Source organism: Lontra canadensis, unplaced genomic scaffold, assembly GCF_010015895.1.
Source record: "Lontra canadensis isolate GAN:19392208 unplaced genomic scaffold, GSC_riverotter_1.0 scaffold113, whole genome shotgun sequence".
Classification (NCBI taxonomy): domain Eukaryota; kingdom Metazoa; phylum Chordata; class Mammalia; order Carnivora; family Mustelidae; genus Lontra; species Lontra canadensis.
Genome location: NW_022631107.1, coordinates 4,691,539 through 4,712,678, shown reverse-complemented (window position 1 = coordinate 4,712,678; position 21,140 = coordinate 4,691,539). Strand labels below are relative to the sequence as shown.

The 21,140-nt window shown below is 44.3% G+C and overlaps 1 protein-coding gene across 2 annotated transcripts in view; it reads left to right on the top strand.

The window, feature by feature from the left end:
* The window catches only part of NTRK2 (neurotrophic receptor tyrosine kinase 2), a 318,349-nt gene extending 314,373 nt beyond the window's left edge, over positions 1–3,976 (top strand). For both annotated transcript variants that reach the window (XM_032840565.1, XM_032840563.1), the window contains 2 exons: positions 2,518–2,676; positions 3,537–3,976. In XM_032840565.1, the coding sequence (XP_032696456.1) occupies positions 2,518–2,676; positions 3,537–3,722 (345 nt within the window). In that variant the 3' untranslated portion in view covers positions 3,723–3,976. The remainder of the gene's footprint in view (positions 1–2,517; positions 2,677–3,536) is intronic.
* The last annotated feature ends 17,164 nt before the right edge of the window (positions 3,977–21,140 follow it).

The following is a 21,140-nucleotide window of genomic DNA, read 5'->3' as shown; positions in this document are numbered from 1 at the left end:
GGAAAAGACACCTTGAAGGCATCAGTGCATTAGAATTTACAAAGCACTTTCCCAAACTTTTGACTGTTTGAGTGTTTACCTCACCATAACCCCGGGAGGTATAAAATGTTACCCATATTTCATAGTTGGAGCAACTAGGACACAGAGCAGTTTAGCAACTAGTCCTTGGCTAAAAGTCCTGGAGCCCGGCTTCCAACATCACGAACTAAGTGTTGCCTGTGGTGTTACCGGTGTGTGTGCACGGGAATATGGAAAGCATGGCATCTTGTTAGGTTAGCACATCCCACAGTGGGATTTTAGCCGTCTGATTCTAGATGTATGGAAGCGATTTTCTGTCTCTCTCCCTCTCCCCACAAACACACATGCAAATTAGTTAATTCACTAAGTTAAACAAAATCAAATCTGTTTTTTTCCGCCAAACTCCCAAGATACCTTAAGACTCTGTGTATCATGACTGTCACAGAAGTGAGGCAACTTACAGGTTATAGGGTTTTTGGCAGCCTGATCTAGAAACCTCTGTGGGGAGCTGGTTCTTAATCTTTTGAGGGCCCAGTATCCAAAAGACTATCATGTGTTTGTCCATAAGGTCCTAGTTCTCTTTTTATCCCACACAGACCAACTATATATTGATCATAAATCTGGATTCTAATTGAAATATTCCCATAAAGTCAATAAGTATGTCTTTTCCACTAAAAACCTGCACAGAGACCTCTCACTCCACGGGACTCTGCACCGTGTAGCTCCCCGCACTCACAACAAGTCTTCTCCTTGGTGCAGGTCTGTGGGTCACCAGCACCTGAAAGGAGCTTTCCTCCTTGGTGTCCCGAGTCCTTGGCAGTGTCTAGAAACATGGGGAACCCCTTTGTGTATTGGCACACATTTCCTTTCCCAAAGTTCTGGGTCTGTGGGGCTCCAGGGTCATGAGCTCGGCAGTTCCTCAGTGGGGCCAGCAGCACCAATATGGCGTCCTTTCCGGTCCATCGCTGCCTATGCCACACAGGTTCTGTTTTGAATATCATCCCTGATGGGAAGTATTGACATCACCTTCAGGCATGTCCAGGCAGCTCCATGAAGGAAATCTGTGCCCATGGAAGCCTGTCAGCCCACTGCTGTATGGTGAGAAGTGAGTGATGAAATTGAAAGCTGATGGAAGGCCACCCACCTCTACTTAGTGTCAGAGCTGTGGGTGTGTTCAAAGTGAACAGTAAACATATGAGGGCACCTTACCCCGACCCAGGAATTTGTGTCCCTACTTGTCAGATTTAGACTCCTTGTACAGAGAATGGAGAAAAACCCACAGAACGTTCTCCTCCTTCGACACTCAAGATCTCTTTGATGCTAAGAGGGTTGTTGGAAATTGCCAAGCATATTAAACAGACCTGACACTCTCAGCTCCTTGGGCTCAGGAGTTAGGGAGCATTTTTCAGGCACTGTTCGTCTCTTTCTTTCCTTTAATGAGACAGAAATGGACACAGACCATTGTAATCGGGCAGAAACTCGATGTGGCATCTGTCCGAGAACACGGGGCTGACCGTCGGGTCTCACGCCTGTGTTTCTGTGTGCTCACCTGTTGCCCGGGCATCAGGCAGCATGTTTGAACTGGTAGTACTGAGTTTTCCAGCATGAAAACCAGGACCCACCACCAGTTTGCTCATGGTTTTAACATCAGACAGCCCCAGTGGGCTACAAACTGAAACATGAAATTCTTAACTTTTCTCCAGGGAGTCAGAAATCCTAAACAAACTGTCCTTATCAAATGAAGTACCCTATGCCTGTGGTAATGCTCTCGCCATCTAATGCCTCAGCTGTGCTCTTTTCACTAAAATGGACTTTCCCCAAACTGTATCTATTTATTTTTGGACACAAGCTCAATTGTAGTTAAGAGACAAGTCCTAATCTCGGGGTCTAAAGACTTGAATGCTTTATGCCCATAACCATCTAAGCCTCAGTTGCTTCATCTGTGAAATGGGACTAATCTGACCCTGACCATGGCTGGATTGTGGGAGGGCATTTGAGGCTGCACTGTGCACCCATCCTAAGACCTGAAAGTGGAAGGAAGCTCTGGCCTTGCCAAGAAAGTAGAGTCACTTGGTGGGTCATTCTGGACACAGTTTCCTGCTTGTTTCCTGGTCAACGTGATCTTGTTAATTAGAAGACTGAGTCACCTTTATACCAGGAAGCGTGTGTGTGTGTGTGTGTGTGTGTGTGTGTGTGTGTGTGTTATCCAGGATGAACACCTGTCCCAACGTCATCTCTGCCCTATCTAGTTACCAGAGAGAGAAAATAGTAAAAAATATTTAAAAAAAAATACTTTGACCATTCTTCACCATTTCTCTGTTGCTTTTTTCTTATAAAGAAATTGTATTTCCCTCATGTTTTATAAATGATTAAAATTAACAAATACAAATAAAAGAAGGACAAAAGTGTCCCCCATTTGTATTCTACCTTTCTCCCACCTGATGAGGGGAACTTGGTTTTCGGGTGACTGATGCCTCCTTTCTCCCCCTTCTCCACCAGGTCGGTGGCCACACAATGCTGCCCATTCGCTGGATGCCTCCAGAGAGCATCATGTACAGGAAGTTCACCACAGAAAGTGATGTCTGGAGCCTGGGCGTCGTGTTGTGGGAGATCTTCACATACGGCAAACAGCCCTGGTACCAGCTGTCCAACAATGAGGTGCGCAGTGGGCTGGGCAAGACCCCCGAGGGCTGAGGTCCAGAGGCCAGGAGACAGACGAAGCCGTGTGGCTTTGTGGGCAGCAGCACCTCCCACATGGCCTCTCAGGACCTACTCGTCATGGGCAGAATCTAGTCACTCTCTGAGTTTAAAAGTTCTAGAGAAAGAAAAGCAGTGTTTGCTCACACACCTGGGACTCATCGGTGGTGGGACTGAGGAATCACTCTGTGCTGCTCATCTGGTAAATTCGTAGCAGGTGTGGCACCCCCGTGCCTTCAGAGGTCAGCTAGGTTTTTTGGTAGTATTCCAATAAGGTTTTAGGCTTGGTTTTTTTTGTTTTGTTTTGGTTTGGTTTTTTTACACATTTCACTAGAACATTCTTGTGTTTTATTTCCCTATTTCAATTCTTTTGCAACCGTTGTCTCTACTTGAGGCATAGCTTCTGGGTCAGGCATCTCACATCCTCTTCAGCCCACATCTGTCTTCTATCCCAACTCCACTCATTTCCACAGCTCGAGCTAGGTCCTCTTGTCAGTCAGCGCCCTGACGTGAAAGTTCCAGGCTCCATCTCAGGCCAGTAAGACTAAAACACATTGGAATTCCTGAGTGAGGTAGCATCCCAAAGACAGAAAGCATTTCTCCACCAGGTTGGTGACCTCAGTGTGCCCAGAAAAAGGGATCTAAACCAATGAAATTAACCATGATTAACCAACTACAATAATTTTCTCTTCCTTCAAAAAATAAAAAAGCAAATGCTGAATGGGTTTCTTTAGAGCAGCCTTTCCCTTGCACAGACATCTGTGTTATTGGCTTTGTTTTTCCTCTCGTCTGACGCTGTCTTCGATCTCCATCCCGTCCAGGTGATAGAATGCATCACTCAGGGCCGAGTCTTGCAGCGACCTAGAACATGCCCCCAGGAGGTCTACGAGTTGATGCTGGGGTGCTGGCAGCGAGAGCCCCATATGAGGAAGAACATCAAGGGCATCCACACCCTCCTTCAGAACTTGGCCAAGGCATCTCCGGTCTACCTGGATATTCTAGGCTAGGGCCCTTTCCCCCAGACCGATCCTTCCCAATGCACCTCCTCAGATGGGCCGAGAGGATGAACGTCGTTTAACTGCCGCTGGATGCCATCAATCTGCTGTTCTTCACTCCGACAGTATTAACAACAAAGACACGGAGAGGCTTTCCGAGGGAAGCCATGTGCACTTCTCCATCCATAGACACAGTATGGACTACTTTTTGGCATTGTCTCTTTCTCTCTTTCCACCTCCCTTGGTTTCTTCCCTGGTTTTTGTTTGTTTTTTCGGGTTTTGGGTTTGGTTTTTTTTTTTGGTCTTTTTTTTTTTTTTTCTTTTTTGGTCTTCCTCGCTTCATAGCCCCTACACTTTCTTTTGAATCAATCTGGCTTCTGCATTCCTATTAACTCTGCATAGACAAAGGCCTTAACAACCCTGATTTGTTATATCAGCAGACACTCTAGTTTGCCCACCACAACTAACAATGCCTTGTTGTATTCCTGCCTTTGATGTGGATGAAAAAAAGGGAAAACAAATATTTGACTTAAACTTTGTCACTTCTGCTGTACAGACATCGAGAGTTTCTATGGATTCACTTCTATTTATTTATTATTATTACTGTTCTTATTGGTTTTGGATGGCTTAGGCCTGTGTATGAAACAGGAAAACTTGTGTTTAATCTGGGAAGCCTTTATCTAATGGGAGATTAAAACCAGAGAGAAAGAAGATTTATTACAAACCACAGTATGGGAGGAACAAAGACAACCATTGGGATCAGCTGGCGTCAGTCCCTACTTAGGAAAAACCCAGCGACTGTTAGCTGGGAGGAATGTATTCGGCACCTTCCCCTGAGGAGCTTTCTGAGGAGTACAAAGACTGTTGAACTCTGTGCCATGGACTATTCTTTTCCCATCACCAGAAACACTAGGGTGTAGTCGAGAGAAAAGATGGTTTCCATGAGACGCAAGATGGCGCATCACACGCCCAGACAGTCTTGTCTTTGCAGGTCATGGTAATAGCCCTGGTTTGTCTTTCCAGGTGTTGTCAGCTGAACCTTTGTCGAGTTTAGCTGAAAATGGGTGAATTCTTGTCCAGAGATCATTTCAGGGTCAGGTGGGAAAGCCAAAGACTTGGAAAAGATAAGACAAGTTATAAATTCGGAGGCATTATATTGAACTTTTCAGATAGCAGTTCCCTCCGACCCCTCCCCTCCACCCCACCTGTCCTTTAAACTGTGCAAGCAAAATTGTGCATGGTCTTCGTCGATTAATACCTTGTGTGCAGAAACTACTGCTCCAGACGTCGTGCCCCTGATATGTAGAGCAGATCCATAAAGAGGTATAACTTATATAATTAGGGGAAGCTAATGGAGCTCATTAGCTGAGTATCAATGTCTCTGCGTCGTACGACGGTGATGGGTTTTAGCGGAGATGGACCCTGAAGCCTGGATGTCCTCATCCACGTGGAATGGACTGTGGAACTGTGGGAAGGGCAGACTCAGTCCCTGAGGGAAAAGAAACCTCACCCTGGGGGTATCACTTACATTGATGCTCAGTGTGCACAGGCTGAGACCTTGCTCTGGGCTCTGGTTGGGAGAGTGGTTTCATTCCCAGTGTACTCCATTGTCAGTATGCTGTTTTGTTTTTTTTCCACTCCATTAAAAGACGTAAAAATTAAAAAAAAAAAAAAATCAGGCATAGCACGCCAAGGGGAAGCTATGCCCAGACCAAGCTTTGGAGGTGTGCTTCTGGGTCTAGTGATGAGTTTTGCGAAAAGAGGTTGTAAATTTAAATAGAAATTTACAGTTATTTGGATGATCGGTTTTACCAAGAAAGAAAAATATTTCTGTTCCTCAAGAAAACTTGCTACCCTCTGTGAGGGGACTTTTGTTAACTTGACATCTTTATAACACAAGCCAGATTGAAAGTGAGTGATTTTAATTCATCTTAGGACATTTTATTTCGTATTCGTTTCTGAAGGTGCAATTGCTCTGTTTCAGTTTTGCTTGCGCCCTTAATTCCTGGAGCACCTTATTTTCCATTTATAGGCTTTTGAGAGCCTGTTCTCAAAAAATCAAAAGTGTCGATTAACAGACAACTAAAGGAAACCTGGTAGCATCAGCAGTCAAGTGAAGGGGGTTGGACAAGATAATCCCTACAGTCCTTTCAAGCTCCACGCTGGCCTAGGACACACGGGAGTTGAGCTGATCATTCTTTTTGTCGGTGAAAAAAACCCTCCAGAATGCACATAACAATATAACGAAAGCCATATCTCCATGGTATATGCCTGCACAAATCTATCGTATTAAGGACCACGGTACTGCTAAAACACTGTGGCACTCTGCAAAGCAGAAGTAACGAAGGGCCAGATTTGTACCAAACCTTTCTAAATTCCATCCGTGATGACCTGAACACCTGCACGGGTTTGTCATTCTGCGTGACCTGCCAGCTGCTTGGGGGGCGGGGCGGAGGGGGGTGGCAGGGGCCAGAGGGGGAGAAGCTGCAAGTTATTTGTTTTATTTTAACAGAGAGCAAAGGAGGTAAATATGCGAAGGGATCAAATTCGAGAAGGGCTGCGCAGTTTTAAAGCAAGGATTTGTTTAAGGCAAATGAGAAGATGGGAGCGTTCTATACCATTCCAATGTGTTTTCCTCTGAAAGCAAAAAGCAAAACAAACAAACAAACAAACAAAAAACTCCTTACCTTCTGACAAGTCCCTCTACGTCTTGAAATGAAAGATTCTATGCAAGTGCAAAGTTTTATAGTTACTTATATTGCTGATTATTATTTTTTTCCTCTGTTGTCTCAAGAGTGTGTGATTTCAGAGACGTCTCGCATTGAAAGAACACTAGATTGAACAAACCAGAGAATAGCTTAAAATAGTCATCACTGTTCTTCCACCATCTCCTCTTCTCATGCTCTTTTGATTTTTAGAAAAGGGACATCCTTGTTCTGAAGTGTAACGATCACAGAATATGGCCTGCTACCCAATTCGTGAAAAACTCCAACCGCAGGAGGGACGAACCTAATTCCCTTGCCCAAACTCAGCCTGACCATCGTTTCCATTTACTGATCGCATCATAGTTTTCCAGGCACTTTTCGCCACTGTTAGCCAATCATTCCCATTTTTTATAAGTGAGGCAATCGAGGCTCGGAGAAGTTGAGTGGCATGCTGGAAATCTCCAGGCTCGTTTCCGGCACCAGGGGGATTGACTCTAAGTGTTCTGATTCTGAAGTTCATGATTCTGCCTGCTAGAGACTCCAGGATACACACAAATGGTCCAAGAAAGCAAGCACACTGATAAACTCACGAAGCCAAATGCGGTCTGAAGAACAAAAGGAAATATGTGAAATGACCAGGAGCTGAAACATCGTGACATAGAATCATGCTTATAGCTTCAGCTAAATCCTTGTACACTGAACCAGTGTCATAATCAGGCTTCTTTAGAAAACATTTTGAACTATGCTATAAAAGATCCTATCAGAATTCATATTATACATGTGTGTTCACATCCGCACTACCTGTGGTATTTTCATGTATTTATATGTGTGTTATAAATACTGGATTTATACATATGCAGGCCCACAGACACAGTGTGTTTGTGGGCTTATGTATAAATGTATAGGCACACAATACTAGAGATAATGATAAGTAGGGTGCAGTATGACTAATTTGCTTAAAATCTGCTAAATAACCAAAACTTTTTAATGTCCTTTTGCGGTTAGTGCTTCCATTCTCCATGTGGGTAGGACTACATCGCACTTTTCAACTTTGTGCAGTACTGCATGGGTGGAAGACATATTTAAGATAATGTGCTTCCCAAAACAACTGAATCAAAGCCATCCCACTACACTGAGTCCTTTCCTTGGCTCCTTGCAAAGGAGAATGCAGACTGAAATAGATCTCCTTATGTAAAGGTCCGGGAAAGGAAAATTGATTTTTTTTTGTCATCTTTTTGCACATTTACGTTATGCTCACCTTGTCCCACGGTGACCCCTGTACACTTCTGTTCAGAGTCCAAGCATTCCAGAAGAGAACCGGAATGTCGGGAGCCCAGTGTCTCAAAGGCCAATAGTGAGAAGTCCAAGACCCCACCGCAAGGCGAGCAACTCCTAGGAATTCCCATAGCTGAGTGGGGATGTGAAGCAACAGTATAAAATGCTGTCCTTTGCAAAGAGCCATGACAAAGGATCCCCTGGTCAGAAACAGATGTTTCTTTTTAACCTTCCCTTTTTGCAAATTGGATCTTCTATAATGTCAATAGTATTAAATTGTTTGTCTAATTAAATAAATGACTCCATACACACACACACCCTCAATTCTCTTGCTCTTTCTCTTTCTCTCTTTCTTTCTCTCTCTCTTTTTTTTTCCCCCTCCCATTTGAGGATTTTTATTCCCAATGTTGAGCTTGGTTCCGTCCATCACAGAAAATCTCATGAGGGGAATGGCTGGTGACCCAATCCTCAGATGGCTAGTGGAAGTTAAAGCACTTCCTTCGCAGGGCATAATCGTGGAATGTAGAGACTCCCAGGTCGTGATAGCAAATGTTATTCTGAAGAATCTGGGGCGAGAGGTTAGATACGACAGCACGTGCAAGGGTATTTTCTCATTTTGGGGGCTGGAATGAATCACTGCTGCTCAAGTCAAAGGTTCTTAAATATTCTTAGTTTTTGCATTGTGCCCCCCTTCTCCTTCTACCTTTATTTATTTATGTATTTATTTATTTATTCATTTACATATATATATATATATATATATATATATATATTTTGGCTCCATTCATCACCAACACAAAGCAAAGCAAAAAAATATATATATATGTGTGTATGTGTTGCAGGCAAAACACTGTGAAATTCACAACAGCAACCAAGCAACTCTTTTGCCATCTTTACATACGTCTCAGGAGACGAAACGAGAACACATGGGGATGTCATTTTTTTAGTCTATGCATTCTAGGCCAGGTCCGTGGTTTTCTTTTGTTTGTTTTTTTGTTTTTTTCTTCTTCTTCTTTTTTCCTTTGGTCTGTGCATTAACAAAAATGATTCTGAGCGAAGGTTGGGCTGAAAGTTCAACATAATGGAGCAAGCTGCTAATAGCCACATGTTTGGACTGGGAAAGAAAAATCAGAGAAAATGAAACATGTAAAGACCTACATCTTGCAGCTTGTATATCTTATTATTGCTTTAATACTGTATAAAACAACTAGAAATGTTTTAAATACGAGGTCTTTGAATTAAATGTGGATTTTAAATATGTAATCCCTTGACAAATGACCAAATTCTTGTGAAATATTGCTCCCTGCATTCATTGGTTGTTACCCATCACTTACGAATCTGCAGAGAGATGTGGACACTCTCTACATCTGCTTCTGTAACAGAGAGATGTTTGTATATACCCAGGCCACCTACCCACCCACCCCCCCCACACACACACACACGCACACACACATTTCAATATCTCTCTGAAGATACATTGCCCCTTAAATTGTGACCTGGTATTTGGAACTCTCTTTTTATTTGCTTTATTTTCCTTTTAATGTGACGTCTCTGTGCTGATACTTACTGGTTCTTGTTTTGCGATCTGTTTTTGAGGTCCATTGCTTTACTAAGACCCACTGCATCTTGGCTGATTTCAAAGTGACACCAGAATAACAGTGTTTGAAAAAAAAAAAAAAGTTTTGTTTGTAAATCATGTGACCAGCTTCTCTCAACCTGACATGGAAAGTCTCTTGTACTACAGTGTATTTAATAAAAATGATGTCTTACAATAAATAACATCCTCCAAAAGAGACACTGAAGGTTATATGACAATTCCTTTAAAAATGTAGAGCGTTTCACACAGCATGTATGCTCTTTTGGTAGTCTGTCTGTCTTTTTCATGTCCATCTGTCTGTATTTTAATTAGGGTCACTGCAGATGGCTGCACCGTTCATTAGTGGAAGGAAAGAAGAGTATGTGGCCCTTGGAAGAAGTCCCCTGGCTGATCCCTCCATTACTTGGCACTTTCAGCTTCTATCTTGGATAACCAGAACATCACCACCCAATAGAACTTTCTGCGATGACGTAAATGTTCGACCTGCTCTATCCGGTGTGGCTAGCTGGCACTTGAAATGTGGCCAGTATGACTAAAGAACCGAACTTTAGATTTTACTTAGCTTCAATAAGTTCCAACGTAAATAGCCACGTGTGGCTTGTGGCTACCGTGTTGCACAGCACAGAGTGAGGAGAAGGAATCACTGGGTTTCTAGCAGGTCAGACCTAAGAAACCTGCCAAGAGACAAGTTGGATATCACAGCATCCCAGGGTAGAAGCATCATTGAGGATCATAATGACTCAGGAGCAGTAGCCCAAATAAAAATGGCACACTCTCTAGGTCTCTGCATTAACTGCTGTTTTTTTTTTAATTTTTTATTTTTTCAGCGTAACAGTATTCATTATTTTTGCACCACACCCAGTGCTCCATGCAATCCGTGCCCTCTCCAATACCCACCACCTGGAACCCCCAACCCCCCCCCCCCCCCGCTGCTTCAAAACCCTCAGATTGTTTTTCAGAGTCCATAGTCTCTCATGGTTCACCTCCCCTTCCAATTTCCCTCGACTTCCTTCTCCTCTCCATCTCCTCTTGTCCTCCATGCTATTTGTTATGCTCCACAAATAAGTGAAACCATATGATAATTGACTTTCTCTGCTTGACTTATTTCACTCAGCATAATCTCTTCCAGTCCCGTCCATGTTGCTACAAAAGTTGGGTGTTCATCCTTTCTGATGGAGGCATAATACTCCATAGTGTATATGGACCACATCTTCATTATCCATTCGTCCGTTGAAAGGCATCTTGGTTCTTTCCACAGTTTGGCAACCGTGGCCATTGCTGCTATAAACATTGGGGTACAGACTGCCCAAACCTAAACGGTAGAGAGTGATATGCGGGTGGCTTGTCAGGGGTCTTGTACCTGTCTCTGCCTTGCCAGCAGGTGGCCCACCCACACTCCTACATCTTAGGATCTCTCAGTCCTATTTTCCAGGGTCTGACCTCTTCCCCTCCATCTCCTTTGAGAGGAAAGGAGACATCTGGGCAACATTCCTGGTGGAGGCTTCAGGAACGTTAAGTTTGGCAGTGGATTATCCCCAAATTCAGCTCCTCAGGAACTTTGCCTCATGAAAGCCCCTCTCACTGTGCAGATGATGTTTTCCTTGAGTTAAAAAAATAAGACCCGGTTAACACTCAGTAGGGACTTGGGGAATTCAAAGCTGCATAGGGAGGGAAACAACGTGTCCAAAAATCCGAATAAGATCATGAGTCCCTATGGGATGGAGAGGATATCCCTCTCGAAGAAACTGGATTGAAGAACAAAGGTTAAACTTACTGGCACCTGGCCAGCTAGAAACCAATCTGGATTATTAAAGATCCACACTTCCTCCAGACCATATTCTGATAGTCCCTTTGTTGGGACAATTACAACAGTATTGGTTTAAATTCCAAATCCAAGGTCAAGGTTTCCATTGCCCTTGTCTGTTTCCTCCTCAAACACATTCTTGAGGTTCACCCTGAAAGACGCCTAATTTCCTGTTGGGAGCAACACTCCCTCAGAACTGTGATGAGTAACCTCGCTGATGCTTACGGCATGCCACAGTATTATGTAGGTCCTTTAGTGGCCTGGGGCTGCTGTCACAAAATGACCACAAACTCTGTGGCTTAACACAATGGAAATTGATTCTTTTGGTACTATTATTATACCCAGATGAGAAACTGAGACACTAAGAGTGAAGATACTTGCCAGGAAGTTTGATCAAAATAAGATGACGGTAGATGCAGTCCTTCCTACTTGCCAGGAAGAGAGGCATCTGATGCTCAAGGGCTCCTACGCCTGGCAATAGGCAGAAATGCAGGCATGCAGGCATCTGGCCAGCAGATGCAGGGCCTGCCTCTAGGACTTGGGCTGGCCCTGTGACGTGGTGTTTAGGGTCTGGTAGAAAACAACCCAACAGCTCAGTCTTCTGGGAATGAGATTACCAGTGGGAGCTAATGCCAAGATTCAAGGTTCTAGGACACTAGGGAGTTTCTAGGAAGTTCAATGTAGGGGGGCAAGGTCTTTGGTCATTAGGGACAAGGCGAGCATTTGGCCCCTAAGCCAAACCCAGGGTCAATTGAGCATCCCCAGCAAGGTTTTTGAGGTACTTTCCTAGTGCTCCTAATCCCCACCCTCAACCACTCATTAGTCTGGGGGAAGATAAGCCTGTAGGTGCAGGGAACCACCTTGAAATGGGGTTCTGAGGCTTAAGGGGATGTCAGAACCTCTTTTGCAGCAAGATCCCTGCACATTTGGCCATTTCCCTCATGATATGTCCTGCAATAGGCTCCCATGGTGAGGGCTATCTAACAGCTAACTACCCTGCACCCGCTCCCCCCACCATCTGCAGATAGCGTTTTACAATGAATGCAAGCTTCAGACCAGACTCATACAAACAAACAATGATGTCTCATCAAGACCACAGCCCTGCTACGTGGGCCAGGAAACTCCCCCTCCCTGTCCTTGCTTGGAAGTCACGCTCCAAGGCAGATGCCATGATACACAAAGATCTGGTCTATGTCCATATCAGGGGACAGGGAGGGACAACATAAGACCTAGGAAGCAGCCTTTCTGGCATGAGAAAGCTGGGCTTGCCAGATTCTTTTGCCTCCTTCATGTGGGAAGGTTGGTGCTTCAGAACCAGTCATTCCATAACTACAAAAACCTCTAATGTCTCTGACGCTAATTAATACACCCTCTTGCTTTGGTAACAATATTTTAAATACCAATTAACTACTCAAGTCATTGCTCCCATGGGCACTGCATCTTTATGCCAGTTACAGGATACCTACATGGCATTATATATGTCACGATGTCTAATCACTTCTAGTGTAGAGACTGGATTTAACTTGAACACACACACCACATCTATACACAGACTTTAAAGTTAATCATCATGTGGACAATGTAACCACCTCCTTAAGGACAAGAACAGCCTTTTATTCTGTAGGAAATATGGATCTGTAGATACCAACCCAAGTGTCAGAAATTCTACTTTCTTTCTTTCTTTTAAATCAGGTTATGTTTGACTCAAGTCCACATTGCATGGGGGCAAAATCAATCTCAACAATTACTGGGTATTTCTCCCTCTGCTCAGGTAAGCCATGGGTCTCAAGGCTCATTGATTCCCAGGAAATATCTTAATTTACTGCTTATCACCATCCAGTGGTGCTGGTACCAGAGTTGAGGGAGTCTGAATCCAGGAGAGAGGTATCAGTCATGCTGGAGCCATCCCTGAAATCCCACCACCTCCCTGATACCTTCTCCACTAGGTTTTGTGATTATCTCCTCTTAAGAAGGGTCACAAGGCTTTACCTCCAAGACTTTAATTTAGCTTTCACTTTTGTTTGGCTTGCAGAGATTTTTTTTTTCTTTTCCCCCCATTTTATTATATTTTATCAAGCATATGCATGTGTTCAGAACAAGATGGGAGGCTCCCTGCACCTGTTCAATCTTCCATCTTCCTTGGAAATCTCAAAGCTTTCTTCCTTAATGTGAGATAAGGGTTCTTTTCACATAGTCTTATTTTTCTGGCAAGATGAATATTAGAGCAATTCTTCTCACCTTTTTTTGTGGGTCAGAATCACTTGGATAACTCTGGAAAATGTAGAAGTCAAAGCCTCACCCTGAAAGAATTAGTTTCTATTAGTTCAAGATGGGGCAAGAAATAAGCATTCTCCTCCCCACCCCAGATTCTCTAATGTGCAGCTAGAGTGGAGAAATATTCTTCTGGGGGATGGAAAAGCGAGGCCCAAAAATTTCAACCATCCAGACAAAAAAACACCTGGTGACAGACCTAGGTATTGTGGGTCTTGACTTATGGGTATTGACTCAGCAGAGAATGGGCCAGACAGAGAAGGGTCTAGAACTTAAGTTCAAGAATGCTAGATGGAGCACTAGATAGATTTGAAGCAGATCATCAGTATCCAAGAAGTTGAGTAGTGAACTACATGTTCTCTCCGAAAACAAGTTTCCTGCGCAATTCCATGGAAACCAGTTATGGCCCAGTGCTTAAGGCAATCAATCAATCAACTAGTCCTGATGAACTAAAAGGCTGGGACTCCAGCTCCCCCTTATGCCAGAAGAACAGCTGGTGGTTCTGGAACTATAGATTCTGATGAGGACCATCCTGCTGCTAGCTTGCTATAACATGCAGAGCAACCATAAGGTTTGGACCTCTCCTGTGATCATGAAAACCGAGCTCGCAGGATCTGCTAGAGTTGGAGTTCTGGCATATTGTTATGAAATGCTAACCCTAGATCGCTGTAAGGGGCAATGCCGACACTTCCTTAATCATGCAACAGCCCCAAGGTGAGGGTCCCTCTTCGGGAGTCTATATTCAGTCCTACCAGATTGCTGTGTGCAATCCCAGAGAGTGATGGACAGCTGAATTGGGAACACACATACCAGATACTGATTTTATCCTCATGAATCTTCTCCTAAATCATAGTATTCTAATAGTTCTGCTCTATTCACTATCTAGCCATTTGTTCTTGTTGGTATGACAGTATTATAATTTTTATTTGTCATTTTCTCGTTGGCCATTTCCTACAACCAGAATGAGCTAGAACAATTCTGTGGCATCTTTAGGATGATAGTTATTTTTGTTCAATTCAGCCTGACCATGGAACTTTTCTATAGTGGACTTACAAAAAGCATTTGCAAAGTTATGTAATACTTTCTTAGTTTAGAGAGAGAGCTTTTTGGAGACAAACAGTGGCCTTTCCAGCTTTAGGGTAGAGAGATGAATATGGATCAGAATGGCTGTCCTGGACCTCCCATAGCATCACAGTTTCACAGGGTTGAAGGGGCTGCAGAGGGCAATCCTTTGGACATCCTGGTCAGGGCGGGGTCCAGCCCTAGTGAGAGAGAATTTATTTGAACACTCCTCCTGCCCCCCTCTCCAGTGCCCCCACCAAAGTCCATTTGCATTTTACAAAGCTTCCTTAGCAAACACTTCCTGGTGCGGAACCAACATCTGCCTCCCATGGGCTCCAATCTCCTGGGAGTGCACAGAATAACTCTTATTCAGTATTACTTGGCATCCCTTTATGACTCCCTTGTGCTCTTCCTCCCACATCCATCCCCCTACAGAAAACTCTAGAATGCTTGCCAAATACCCAGGAGAAAGGGCAAGGAACCCAGCTCTGCCTGGTAAAGCCAATGCCCAGCCCACAGTTCCCTAGTTCCTCTTAATTCCCATCAGCTCCTTTCCCCCTACCTGTTCTTCAGGCTTCAACTCTCCTTGACACAAGCAGAAAGTAAATTTTTAAGGGATCAGAGAGATTAAAGGTGAGGCGTGTCACTTCTCCACTGATAAAACACACAACTAACAGAGGTCCACAGCCCATTATCTAAGAGCCATCTTAAATTTCCTCTGGATTCTGTAAAAACAAAGAAAGTAAGGGAATCTGGATGTCCCATGGGACAGTGAGATTTGCAGTTCCTGATGACAGAAAAAAAAAAAAAGGGTGAAAGGCTTTGCTTATTTGCCTGCTCAGCCAAGGGTGGGGGTGTTTGCTAACCTAAAGATAGCCTTAATTTTATTTGTTTTTCCTAAGGAACATCTGCTTGCACAATGATTAGACACTGGCATTCATTAACACAGGAAGTGAAGTGTCTGAGGTTTGTGTCACTGGGAGTGTTCAAGAACAGAATAAGACAGACACTCGTGGGAGTGATTCCAGAGCATTTCTCACACTGTGCAAAGGTTCAGCCTAAGAGAATGTCTAGTATTCAGGGGGTATGGTCGTTGAGAGCTCAGTCGTTTGTAGTAACTGGGAGTCACTCTCTCTGGAACTGTGGGGCAGGGTGGACGATGGATGACATTGACCATGTGTACGTGCCATGTGAATGAATACCTAACGAGGGCCTGGTGGCAGCAGCATCTCAGAAAACGCTTGCTGAATAAATGAATAAATTTCTAAGGCACACAGTGAAAAGAATGCAGAACATTCTGTACACCCTTTCTACATTCCAAAGTACATTTACATATATTACGACATTTTGCTTCCTAACATCCCTGTGAGACCAGAGCACGGGCTTTCCCTCCCCCTCCCCACTCCCCACCCCCCTGTTTTGCAGATAAGGGTCTGGTCATGGTCTCCTGATTCAGGGACAGAGTCAGAACTATAGACAGGGAGTTTCCTAATTCTTGATAGAATTTTATGACACTCAATCATCTGGCCAGTGCCTTGAAGGAAAATTTCCCAGATTCTTAGTTCTCATTTATAAGATCAGGATATGATGACAATATACCCCAACCCCCCTGTCTCTTTCCACCCTCCTCCCTTGGGTCAAAACTGTAAAAAGTGATGCTATTAAAAATTAGATTTTGGGGGCGCCTGGGTGGCTCAGTGTGTTAAAGCCTCTGCCTTCGGCTCAGGTCATGATCCCAGGGTCCTGGAATCAAGCCCCACATCGGACTCTCTGCTCAGCAGGGAGCCTGCTTCCAACCAACACTGCCCTCACCCCCCCGCCGCCTGCCTCTCTGCCTACTTGTGATCTCTGTCAAGTAAGTAAATAAAATCTTTAAAAAAAAAATAGATTTTTGAACATGGTAAGTATTGTGTGAAAGTGTGACCAAAAAAAGGAAAATAAGAATATTTAAAAGTCAGCTGCTCCATCCCTACATCTATTCTTAAAGATTTCCAGCATCAGTCAATGGAATAGATTTTTGAAAAAACATGAAATGCAGGAATCAATCAGTCCCCCTGCCATTAATTAAAGGGGAGAGTTGAAGACCTCCACGAGGAAATAATAGGACATCTTCCCTTGGCTGTGGAGAGAACATGGGACTAGTTGTAGACCCCATGAAGTTGGAGATTGGGAGCATGCTTTGGGGATACACTTGCTTATCCCTGTCAGCTTATAGATGAGGACACTGAGGCATGACAGTGTCATGAAGTGTCACACGGCCATTAACGGCAGTGCTGAGTCTCATCCCCAGGTTTCCTAACTTCCAGAGACCCTACAGCTATGGGCCTTGATGTCCTATTTCTTTGGCTTCTTGGAGCTGATGCATCTGTATCTTCCTCTTCATCCAGTGACCTGTGTGCATGTGTGTCCCCATTTCTTCCTTCATTCCCTTCCCCCAAGAACAGGGTTCAACACCTATAATCGAGCACAATGAAGGGTGTGTATTTACAATTTAAATATCTACAAAATAAAATCGAAATATTTCTTCCAGCCTTACTGCATCTCAACAGTAAGAACAAAAACCCAAACCACATTGCTCCCTAAATTTTAGGTGTCCCCACCAATTTCCAGTGTCCACTTAGGAGACTAGACCCAAATAACAGGACTGAGGATGGGAAAGAATCCGGGAAAGCTATAAACAGCTCCCCATTTCTATCCCCCATGAGGGTACCCCCACCCCTCACCCAGCTTCCCCCTTGGCTCTTGGAACCCGCTGCCCTCCTGGGACACAGTCTGCCCTCTATCATCCTACCTACTGGCTCCGCATCCCTCTCACATCTTTTTAAAGAGATATTTTGGGAAGCAGCACACGCACATCCAGAGACCAATTACTCAATCTCCCAGCAAGTATGGAGATGATGGAAGTATAGCCCTTCCGTCTCCTAGCAACAGCTTGGGGGGGAGGCTGGAAAGCGAGCTGGTTGCCCAGCACCACCCTGCGTAGAAAGCATTTGCGCATTTCGCTTTTGTTGTCTTTGATGGCCATTTCTAAAACTGGCTCTGTATTCTTGGGGGGATTTAGGCACTTAAGTTATTCTTTTAAAAGATCTCTGCTGACATCCACAGGTCCTATAATTAACATCTCAAGCCTTCACAGGCCGGAAGTATTCCGTCACCCCTAAAAATACAGAGTCCCATCTTGGTCTTCCTCCTGTGGCTTATTAGGAATTTGGCCAGTCTTCTATTTCCTCCATGCTATCTCTCGCCTTTACACATATTCACCCCAGATGTGGACATTCAAGCACTCCTTTCTTTCTTTCTTTTTTTCTTTCTTTCTTTCTTTCTTCTCCCTGCCCCCCGCAAATTGTGAACTCTGCTCTCTAGAAAAATCAAAATCACTGGACATCTTATGCAGCTTGCTTTTTAACCTTAAATGACTGGCCAAAGCAGATTTCCACACCTGTTGTCCCAATGCCTCCATTACCCAGCTCTGCTCCACCCTCCCCCACAGCAAACGTGTCATTGACGAAAGAAATATTTGACAAACTAGAGTAAGAATTGATTAAATGAGGGAGGAAGGTATGAGCCAGCCTGATAGCTGACTCCCCTAACTGGAAATACTCAGGATCCCGAGAGAGAAGGCTGTTGAGTGGAAAGGCAGTTGTTCCTGTTGTTTATGGGAGAGAGATATCTGGGGAAAGAGAAATAGAGGTAGGATCAGAGAGAGAAGAGAGAGTTCTATTATCAATCAAAGAAAACTGAAAGGGTGAGGGGGCTGAGGAGAGCTGGGTCTGCTCTAAATTCAGACCCCACATCTGTTATTTCTGACTCGGGCTCCCCTTGACTTTGGAAACCCTTCAGAAGGTCAAACCTTCTTGCCAAATCTTGGGGATAAGTGAGGGTCAGTAGGAACGCCAAAGACTGAAATGCTTTCAGGGGGCTGGGTTGGGTTGGGGGCGGGGCATCCAGAATCAGGAGGCGGGACAAGCACGGCTTTGTTGAAGGAGCGCTGATTAAAAGAAGAGGAGGGGGCACCTAGTCTGACATTCAGTACTAAGTTTGCAACTGCCTGTTGGGATGGATACGATGAGAAGCTGGGGTTCCGAGATAATCTTACACATTTTATTTCAGCCAAGCAAGAGTCTGTTACTCTAATAAACAAGGAAATCCCTCCTCTCCTCTGCCTGCCTGTGCCCCAGTTTGCTCTTCTTGGAGTCAGGAAGTTTGCACAGATGATACCAGTTCTATAGGCTCCCCTCTGGTGCCCATGGCTTGCCATATGGAGCCCTGCCAGACTGTCCATTTTTAGTCCTTCTGAGATGGTTCCTGAGAGACTGCAACCATCTTGCTTCTAGATTGAATTCAAGGCTGAACAATTTAGCTTATGAAGCCACGAGCAATGGCTAAAACTCTAGTCAAAATGAAAAGAAGACAAGTTTCACACTAGCTCTGAATCCCAGGACAAGTCCCATGGTGGCACCTACAGCCACCCATGGGCACATGAGCTTCTCCCCCATCCTGGGCCCAGCTCAGGAGCTACGCCAAGCCTGGGCTGATAGGCAGAGGGATTCTGAGAAATGGATGGAGGATGCAGGGGGAGATGAAGAAGGCAGCACAGAACCTACTCACTGCTTGGGTTTATGAAGTGAGAAATTGAGTAGATGACAAGACTGCTGTTCCTAAGCAAAATCCAAAGGAAAATCTTTTGGAAAAAGGAACTTCGCTCCTGTGGCTTCCTTTTGGTGTCCTCAGACCCTGTAGAGGGGGACTATGGAAAGTCAGCAGAGCTTACATGACCACTGAAATCTGCTTAGTCTACAGAGAAGGGTGAATCCATCAGGACTCTTCTCTGTCTCCCCTTCACACCGGTGTCAAGAGGAATCTGAGGTCAGAGCTCTCAGGCTTTCAAGGGCACCCAAGTGCATAGGTGGGAAACAGAATTCCAGTTTGGGGAAGCCTTTCAACTAGTTAAGAGCATCTCAGATCTGTGGACTCAAGGCCAATCCTCTATGACCACCCTGACTCTCTGAAGGCTCAATACTAGTTTGGACTTTCTAAAAACGGGGGGCCTGACCCAAAGGCCAAAACAGATATCGACAGGGGTGTTGAGAGACTTTGAAAATGGACTTTCTTCCACCATTTTGCTCAGGACCAATTCGCTGTCCAGTAAATGCCATAGGCTGTCTCTCAGAACTAACCAAGTTCATGGACAAATAGACCCAGGAGCAAAGCAAAAATCCTCCAGATTGTTATTTCTGAGCTTGCTGAGGTTGATTCTTTATTTTCATTACTTATCTGAAGTTCTGCATGTTCAAGTTCTGCTCTGACACAGGCCTTTGTCAGGAGCCCAGTTACCATGGCAGTGCCTCCAAAATAGAACAAGTCCAACACATATCAATAGAGGCACAATAAATAGAATAAGTACTACTTACGATACATTATTCGTTCCTACGGGGTAGTAATTTGTACAGAGAGTTGAAAATAGCCACACCTCCCCCCACTCCACTTCATTTAATTAAAGGAAAACAATTCCACAAATCGGAAATGCACAGTGTTTATATCAGAGCAGAACTGAGTGGCTGTGTGATTAAGAGGCCAGGATGGTGGTTGAATTTGTTAGGGAAAACTTAATGCATGAAGGCTAGAGCCATTGAGAGAATCACTCTGAAGCACTCTATCCCAGACCCAACCTATGGTGTGGTTTGGTTAGAGGCACCAAATATGAACTGTAAGTTGTATCACCTAAGAAGCATAACATTCTTTCCTAGTAGCAAAGTAAGCATTCTTCTCTGTTTTTCCACAGCCACTCTGGTTTGCTCCTACTGTCCCATGACACTCTCAGGCATCATGCTTTGTATCAAAGCTTATATGAGTGCCCTTATTACAGGTAATCACAGGTTTTAAGAGGCTGGTGAGAGACATTTTGAAGAAATTTCTAAGGCTCACTCTGGAAAAAACATACCCATCTTTATGGTAGGTATTTCCATGGATATTGTATAGTCTGAGCTGTTTGTAGGTAAATGCATGTGTCAAGGCCTCCAAGATCTCATACTCTCCCTGGACGGCTCTTTCACTTAGAGTGAGAAACCTGGCTGACAGGAGAAGCCACTGTCTTTGGAGTCAGACAGGCGTGGGTTCCAGAACAAATGTTGTCTCTCAGCTTGGGAAAGTCCCTTATCTTCGGTTTTATAGATGTGTAAAAGTGGGGATATCACTCCATAATTGAGTTGCTGTGAAAATCGAGTAATGTGTGGATACTAGTGCCTAGTACAATGTCTGGTCTATGGTGGGAAACAATTACTAACATCTTGATCTTTTTCACTACAATGACTGTAGCTAGCATGGTAGACTCCCAGACACAGCCTTGGGAGACAGTTGGACTTAAAAGTGACAGGACCCTGGGAAAGCTAATAAACCTCTGGGATTCCCTGTCCTGATTCTCAAAGGTAACCACCACTGAGAACATCTCAGTGTGTTGAGAAGAATACCAGAGATGACAAATGTAATTCTTCCGGCATAGATCCTGACACTTAGTAGACATTGTCACAGGTAAGTTTCTCTGGGAATCAGCCACTGGGACGGAGGTCAGCATGTAAGATGTTTATTAAGGAGTGCCCTTGAGATGAACAATTGTGGAAGACAAGGAAGCAAGACTGGGAATGTGGAAAGGGTCTAACGAAGTCCACCTGACAATGTGGCAACAAATGGCCACTTTGCCTTCTTGAGAGATGGTGCCA